This window comes from Austrofundulus limnaeus, unplaced genomic scaffold (genome assembly GCF_001266775.1).
Source record: "Austrofundulus limnaeus strain Quisiro unplaced genomic scaffold, Austrofundulus_limnaeus-1.0 Scaffold79, whole genome shotgun sequence".
Taxonomy (NCBI): domain Eukaryota; kingdom Metazoa; phylum Chordata; class Actinopteri; order Cyprinodontiformes; family Rivulidae; genus Austrofundulus; species Austrofundulus limnaeus.
In genome coordinates this window covers 168541-176973 of record NW_013952481.1, presented here as the reverse complement: position 1 = coordinate 176973, position 8433 = coordinate 168541, and the positions used below count along the sequence as shown (strand labels likewise).

At 41.4% G+C, this 8433-nt stretch overlaps 1 protein-coding gene across 3 annotated transcripts in view; it reads right to left on the bottom strand.

The window, feature by feature from the left end:
* Positions 1 to 8433, bottom strand: part of git1 (G protein-coupled receptor kinase interacting ArfGAP 1) — a 45313-nt gene that overhangs the window by 10367 nt on the left and 26513 nt on the right. For 2 of the 3 annotated variants that reach the window (XM_014011267.1, XM_014011269.1), the window contains 5 exons: positions 5946 to 6018; positions 5247 to 5344; positions 4599 to 4710; positions 2610 to 2737; positions 1666 to 1818 (listed from right to left, as the gene is read on the bottom strand). In XM_014011267.1, the coding sequence (XP_013866721.1) occupies positions 1666 to 1818; positions 2610 to 2737; positions 4599 to 4710; positions 5247 to 5344; positions 5946 to 6018 (564 nt within the window). The remainder of the gene's footprint in view (positions 1 to 1665; positions 1819 to 2609; positions 2738 to 4598; positions 4711 to 5246; positions 5345 to 5945; positions 6019 to 8433) is intronic. The other variant, XM_014011268.1, reaches the window with a different exon arrangement.

Here is an 8433-nt window from a genome sequence, read left to right as displayed (position 1 = left end):
GTCTGCATCCGGGTGATCTATGGGAGAGTGGGCGGGAGGGGGGACAGGGAGGGGCGGGAGGATGAAGGGAGGGATGGAAGGAGGAACATGGGGAGGTGGCGGAGGGGAGTAATAAACTGAAAGGTCAAAAACAAACATTCATAATAACAGGTTTAAAAAAAAAAGATCAAACACAACATCTTAAAGCAGCTTCTATAAAAAATGTATGAAATGTGCGATAAATAGACTTTACAGGTTTAAGATGAAAGAAAAACAGTAGGAGGCTACAGTCCAACCCTCAGGTAAAAACATAATCACCTTTATTTGGAGTAAAAAAACACAGTAATAAACAGGGATGGGAGGTAAAATCTATTTTTAGATGAAAGCTGCTAAATCAAATTTATTCATGCTAATCGGTGCTGCAACAGTCGCACAGCTAGCACAGTTAGCGTAGCTTCCAGTAGAAAAACTTGTTTCTGTGAAGCTGTGTTTTTACATCTTCTCTGCTAAATACTGAAGGATGTATGACCATAAATAGATGAAAATATCAGAACATGGCTGTCTTTAGTAATGAAATGGAAACGTTTCATTTGTATATAAATGATGATAAACTCAACGCTAATCGTGTTAGCTTTTCTATGACGCTGACATCATTAGTTTAGTGTGTAACTATGCTTTCTTCTATTTAAAACTTAATGCTGAGTCACATTGTGTTTTTCAAAATGTGTTTTTAAAAGTTTACATCCTTCATAGGACTGGGCAATGTGACTGTGTTTCACATCGGTCCATCAATAATTATTAATTAGTTTGTTCTTTTACCTTTTAGAATTAAGAATCAGGRAAAAAAAGGCTGATTAAACTGCTAAACTGGTGACGTGACCCTCGTTTATCTCTCGAGCGGTTGTGCTCATTTTCTCCTTTCGCTCCACGTCGTTCTTTTTAGCTTTAAGAACTTAATTCTCTACATAAATTTCATGGGGCTGACTGCAATTATTTTATGAAACCAGAGGAAGACACATAAAACAAATTGCACCGGCGTGGCTGGAGGAGGTGTGTAGCTTCAGTAGATTTTTGTTAAGTGTTATCACAATCTCTGATCCTGGTTTGTAATTTGCATTTCCCTACGTAAATGTTGTGAACTTCCGTAAACAAAAATGATCAACGTTCTATTGAAGGTTATTGTCTCACGTGTCTATAGAGATATGTATCGTTATTGTTCTATCGCTCAGCCCTAATACTTCCATCAAGTGTAGTGGTTCCATATTTCTATCTCAGGTTGTACATAATTGTATAAAAATAATGTACAGACCTGCCTTTTGAAAGTGTTTCACATCTTTAATTAATCTTCATTAAGATGTGACAACAAAGAGACATGAATGAATTGTGGTTAACAAACAAACAATGCTTGTCTCTAATGAGTCAACTGAGCTAATGAGGATGACCCACAAATAAAAAGCAACAATAAACAATGGATAAGATCTATACAAACAAACAAAAAAGGTGACAAACACGAATAAGTCTTTGTGACACCTAAGCCCCATAGTTTTTAGTTAACACTGAAAAGCTGTCGTCTGATTAAATCTGTGAGGAAGGAAGAGGAAATTAATTAAGTTATGAGCAGCATTAGGCATTTTGTCTGCCTCTGCCTTCATCAGCCTGGCTGGACTTCAGTTCTTTCCGTCATACCTCCTTCTGAAGTCTCCGGAGCTCCTCGCTCAGATTGTTGTTGACCTTCAGCAGCTGCTGCACTTTGGCTTCTGAGGAGGCCAGGGCCTTCTTCACCTCCAGGTACTCCTGCAGCGTGATGGGCCCGTCCGACAGGTCCGATGAGTCCATGCTCTGATGGGATCGGACATGAATGAAGGTGGAAACGTGAGCAAGACAGACGTGGTGGACAAAAAACACATAAACTGGGACTTGAAGGAATTTCTTTAGCGTTCGTCTGATCAGTGTCATTATGGCAAGAGGGCAAATCCATCACAAGATTAGAAAGTGGAATGACCCTCTGTCTGTTTAGGGTTTGTGTAAACAGAGCAGAGGAAGATCTCACAGACATTTCAACAGTAGAGCCTCAGTTATGGCTCTTTGTAGCCCCCCCCCCCCACTTCCTGTGACCCTGAAGCACGCTCAGATTCATCCTCTACCACTCCTTCTGGCTAAACCAGTAACAACACCCAAAATACTTCAACCATACCATTCTTAAACCTTAGGATCACAGTCAAATTAAACAACACCATAAAAATAATCAGGCACGTTATCTTAATGAACTTTTCTGTCCTGGTCTCTCTAACCCTTCTCTTCCACGCTGTTCTAAAACTCTGGCTGTATGTTGGAACAATGCACAAGGACCTAGAATAGCCGATGATGTCAAGCAGGAGCTATGTGCCAAACCCAGATGTGGCTGCTTCCCTCAAAGCACGTCGGGAGAGGCAGCCATTTGAGCAGACATCAGGACAAAAACTGTGTTTCAGACTCTTTTTCTAATGTATTCATCTAAGTGGTGGCTGCGTAACATTCATGAACACGCGCCGAGCTGTGGAGAACGTTGAACAAAACTGCGTGTTTTCATTTCATATTTAAGTTTAATAAGCCATTTTGGACAAAATAACAAAAAAACAAAAGCAGATTACCTTTGCACGATTGCTGCGCTGCGTGTTGTTGTTGTTCTGGGTCGTCAGCTCACTGTCCGTGTCTTCGTCGGAAGCTACGGTGTCGTAGTCGTGCATGTCATCATCTATGCCCGGGTCCAATGGGTCTGCTAGAAGAAAAGACAACAAACATTTATTTATTTATTTACTTACTTACCTACTTACTTACTACAGCTTAAAAGTAGATGTTTTAAATCCTACATTTCAGGTTTAAATCATTCAGTCGGGGCATATATATTGCAGTGCCTTGGCCTGAATTCCTCCTTACCGTAACTCCACAAGCCCACAAGGTGCGTCTCAGTCTACCGTATTTTTCGGACTATAAGCCGCGACTTTTTCCTGAACTTTGAACTATGCGGCTTATAGACCGGTGCGGCTTATACATGAATTTTTTTCTTCAGCCACCAAGGGGCTCTTATGCTCCATTTGCTTCAACCACTCGCTTAAAAAAAAGAAAGGAAAAAAAGAAAAAAGCGATCGCTTCCAGAGCCGACTGTTGACCAGGAAGCAGCGATTTAAAGATGGTCAATGGCCAAAAACTCATAAAAGGGGATAAAACAGACATTTTTCATGGTGGAATCTGACTGATTAAAAACTTTGGAGCTTAATCCAGGACCAGTTTGTGGATAAACGTCGAGTGAAGAGCTGCTGACTTTTTTTTTTCCCTCATTGCACTCCCCGGGGAAGGAATCCCATGCAGTGACGTGTGCTGGAGCGTGAGGGCTTTCCCACCACAGCTTCAGAGCCAGCATTACCCCGGGAGGACAGCGACACAGAAAGCAACACTGAACAGATACCGCTGTGTGACGCAGCTTTTCTCAGCTTGTTTAACTCCGACACTGAAGAGGAGGACTTCGATGGTTTCAGTGCGCCGGAGGACGATGAATGAGACGTTTTGTTGGACCAGAAACTGTTAAAGAAAACTACCAAAATAAGGTCAGTTAAATGAACCGTATTCCTCCGAACTTTAATTCTTAAACGTTTGCTTTTTATGTTTTGATTTTGAATTCACTTTTCTGACGGCAAATTTGGGTGTACTGTTTTTTTTTTTATGTTGGGGGTGTGACTTATAGTCCGGTGTGGCTTGTATGTTAATGTTCGCGGATTTTTAAAAAAAAAATGGCAGGTCCTATAGTCCGGTGTGGCTTATAGTCCGAAAAATATGGTAACTCATTTTGACGCTGTCTCTTTAAATCCAAACGAGGAGCTTCACATCCCCAATCACATCTGAATTTTCTCTAATTTCTCAAATTAAATGAAATTATCTGCCAGTGGAATAAGACAATTGCAGTTCTTGAAATGAGATTAAGATTAATAATCTGACACATTCTGAGCTGGCTTAGTATATCAGTCCCAAAACAAGATACGGCATAAGATTGCTGGATATAAAACTGACTTGGTTAGATGGACAACTCTTGAAGAGTGATGGAAATATTTTCCTAAACTGTTTAAAAAAAAATCACCTGATTTGTTGCGGATTTCATGATGAAAAAGTGATTCCCAATTTATACATATTGATTTTTAGGTGGTTTTCCTTCATTCTGATTGTGGCTATGGTCTTTTTTTTTATTTTAGGCACAATGAAGACAGGAAATCATGTAATTTCCTATGTCTCTGAATGTGTGCATTTGTCCATCTGTTAGCAAAATATCTCATGAATGAGTGAACGTAATTGAATGAACATTTACAACCAATTCAAGATTGTTTTATTAGCTAATCAATCTTCACAAACACAAAAAAGGCTACAATTTAATCACTTTTACAGATTTTGTATAAAGACTTGGTGTGGTAGTAGCTGAGAGTCATTCCTTACAAATACTTCAAGCACTAACAGAAAAAAAGAAATCTGTTTAAAAGACGTGCACGACAAAGGGAGACGAGTTTCTTCAAGAAGCAGCGGTTTTTCTAACAGAAAGCAAATGTAATGAGCGGTGTGTGTGTACCACCCCCCCCCCCCCCTCTCAGTCTCACCAGTTGGGAAGCTGAGACCTTTTCCCTGCTGCCTCCTCTTGGCGTCACTCAGGATGTCGATGATGAGCGTCGCAAACTCCCGGGCGTTGAAACGAGCCAGCTTCTGACGACCCTGAGAGCAGAAGGAGGCGGAGCCGGGTCGGATTTAAAAACACACGCACTCTGCATGGCTGCCTAAAAAAATAAAAAAATTCTCTCCGAGTCAAAAGTCCTCTTTGTGAGCTATGTGGACCACGAACTGAGTGCAGGCTTCGGTCTGTAACTCTGTGCCTGTGTGAGTCCTGAGGTCAGACACCAAGTGCTGTGGAAATACACAGTCATACTCACAACACACACACACACACACACACACAAACCAGAACAACTGCACTCACAAAGACGCACAGAAACATGCAATTACACATCTGCGTGGAAGAATAAAAAGGACAGTTTCCAGCAGTTTGCTTGGGATGATTAAAAAACGATGAACTATTCATCCTAACACAGCACATGTGGCTAAGCTGGAGCTCTTTCTGTGCACCAGTGAGTACAGATGTGTGTGTGTGTGTGTGTGTGTGTGTGTGTGTGTGTGTGTGTGTGTGTGTNGTGTGTGTGTGTGTGTGTGTGTGTGTGTGTGTGTGTGTGTGTGTGTGTGTGTGGCGTGGTTACCTGGTTTCGTGTGGCAGAGTATTCAGGGTTGACTGGTAGGAATGGGACGGCGCTTCGTTCTGTTACCAGAGTGCTGTGGTTCTGTGTCGTCAACCACACTGAAGACAAAAAAGAAAACACAAAAATCACTATTTATACAAGAGTGTGTGTGTGTGCGCGCATGTGTGTGTAAGTGGTCACTGTAGCCAGAGCATGCGCAGCTGCCCACATCAGTCCCCTCTGCCCACACACACATGAAAACAAACAAAAATCAGGAAAACTAAACTTAAAAATCACTAAACTGAGTTCGGAGCGCTGTGCGGAGTTAAATGTGTCGACATGTTGGTGCCACTTACCTGCTGTGATTCCGTCAGAGCTTTTTTTATTTTCTAACTCTACTGAAGGGAATGAAGAAAAAGGGAGGAAGAGAAAGACTCGAGGAGGAGACGTTGAAAAGTGAAGGAGGCACTTCCTTGTTCCRACTCTCCTCCTCCTCCTGCATTTATTACATCTCCTCCTCTCCAGACCCTTTTTCTTCAATCCACCCTACAAATTCTCACTTAGTTGCTTATTGTCTTTTATTGCACGTGTTTTTTTTTCCTGCCAGAGCTCCATTTCAAAGTAAACATGAAGGCTGGCGACGAGAGGCATTTTAAATACTCGACAGGAACTGTCGTGTTTCGGAGGAGAAACAAAAAGGAGAAAGAGGAGAAGGGTAACCTGCATCGTTTTCTCTGCGATCCACCTCGTCGTAAACATCCATCGCTAACTCCTCAAACAACCGGTTGTTGAGCTGCAACACAAACAAAAGGAGCATGAGACCTGCACACATCTGCAGGGATTAGAGGAAGGCTTCAAGTACCTCCAGTCGTCAGAACAAAATCTTACATTTAACACTTCAATCAGCTATTTCAGACTTTTATTCCTTTGTGATGCATTTACAGGTCTGACTTTGTCATTTGGACTACAAAATATGGATTAAAAAAATAAGTCTGTTTTGATCATATGTGTTATATGCAGACATTTCTCTTTCACCACTTTTAAGAACTAAAATCTGACACTGAACCCTTTAGGCCCTGTTCAGACTGGGAGTGCTCACATCTGGCAGAAGGAAGCACACTCAAAATCTTTTTGCAAATGTCAAATACCAGATTTATACAAACACTTGTTTGGCCACGTTGCAGAGTGAGCTGTCAGATCAGCAACAAACAGGACATCAGCAGTGCTGCTGATGTTTCTGTAAAGATTACAACACATGCAGACATCTGAACTGTATTATTTTAACATATGACTCTGAGCCAATTGAGTCATAGTGTTTTGGAGTTATCTCTGAGTAAGCCAAATTACCTAACAGAGGGAATATGGAATAAACAGGACACGGATTGATGGTTTCAGAGCTCAGTGACTGAAGATTTTAACCTGTAAACTTCCTTTACAGCGAGTCTGAACCATCAGATCACAAAATCAGCACTGTGTTAGATTAACAGAACATGAAGCTGTTCGGATTATTGTCCTGTGATTGACACAGTACAGTGGGCCCAATCAACTCTAAAGCAATCAGAACAATTGAGAAACTGCCCATGCAGCAYTTTGATGACCCACTCTGATGAGTAAAACCCTGACAAAAATGATCAACTGTTATTAAGGAGGATTCTGAAAACACAGTTTATTCAACATTTCAGCAGACAAAGATGTATCTTAAGGATATTCTCAAACACGAATGTTGAATTAGCTGTAATGAACCAGCAGTTGAACGGATTTGGTGATTGGTTTATCACTTCAAGATATCCAGATAATAAATCAGTTGCTTGTGTGGAGTCATGTCAGTTCAGTAAGACAGACTACCAAATACAAGTAGATAAATGGAGTCCAGGCTGAACACACACCGAGGACATTCACACACGTATTTAGTAGGGGTCCATCCATCCATATTCTGTACACGCTTCTTCCTTTTCAGGGTTGCATGGGTCACTGGTGCSCATATCCAGCAGTCACAGTGCGAGGGGCGGGGTACACCCTGGACAGGTCGCAAGTCCATCACAGGGCCACACATAGAGGCAAACGAGACAAACAACCATTCACTCTCTCACTCACACCTAGGGACAATTTAGAGTTATCAATTAACCTAACAGTCATGTTWTTGGTCTGTGGGAGGAAGCCGGAGTACCHGGAGARAACCCATGCATGCACGGAGAGAACATGCAAACTCTACCCAGAAAGGTCCCTGGACCGGGATTTGAACCGTTATTAAGGAGGATTCTGAAAACACAGTTTATTCAATATTTCAGCAGACAAAGATGTATCTTCAGGATATTCTCAAGGACAGATGTTGAATTAGCTGTAATGAACCAGCAGCTTTAGTAGGGGCGCACCAATAAATTGTCTGGATGACTTATCGGCACCGATTTCATTAATTTTGGGAGATCAGCCGATACTTGGGTAACATCTGTGGAAAAAAAGGGCTTCTCATCTCAAACAAAACAAACAAAATAGACTTACTTTAGCGATCATGTGTTTTAATGTTTTTAAACTAACTACACAGTTGTTGTTTCTCATCTTTTTTAATGTTCCCGCCGTAATAAATCTGTTTGTTGATTAATCCTGCGGTCGCTCACTGATGTCATCAGCTCATTATTTCCTGAGTGCGGAACCGCAGCTTGCTTTTTCACAAATAGGTCAGCCCGTCTTGGGCCCGACTTTGATACTACCTCACTTGGGGGCTCAGAGGGGGCATCAAAGGTAAGATCAATTTACTCGCTTTTTTGCCATCATGTTTTTTCTGAATGATCCGAAGAGRACAGAACACACGCCAGTCCCAGACTGAGCCATCTTATGAATGAGGCTTATAACAACTGATGGTGTCACTCAAAAAAAAATTGGTATCGGCCAAAATCCGAATGGGTAGACTGTTTACAGATCAGTAATCGGCCAGAAAACTGCCATCAGTGCACACCTAGTATTTAGCTCTATTAAAACACAATTTAATTGGTCAGGACCTATTGAAGAACCAAGTCTGAACGGCATATTCTGGTTTATGGTGAGTGGGGATGGAGAAAGAACCCATATGAGCAGGGGACACATACAGTGGTTTGCAAAAGTATTCATACTCCTTGAACTTTTCCATATTTTGTCACATTACAACCACAAACAAATATATTTCACTGGAATTTAATGTGAAAGACCAACACAAAGTGGTATACAATTGTGA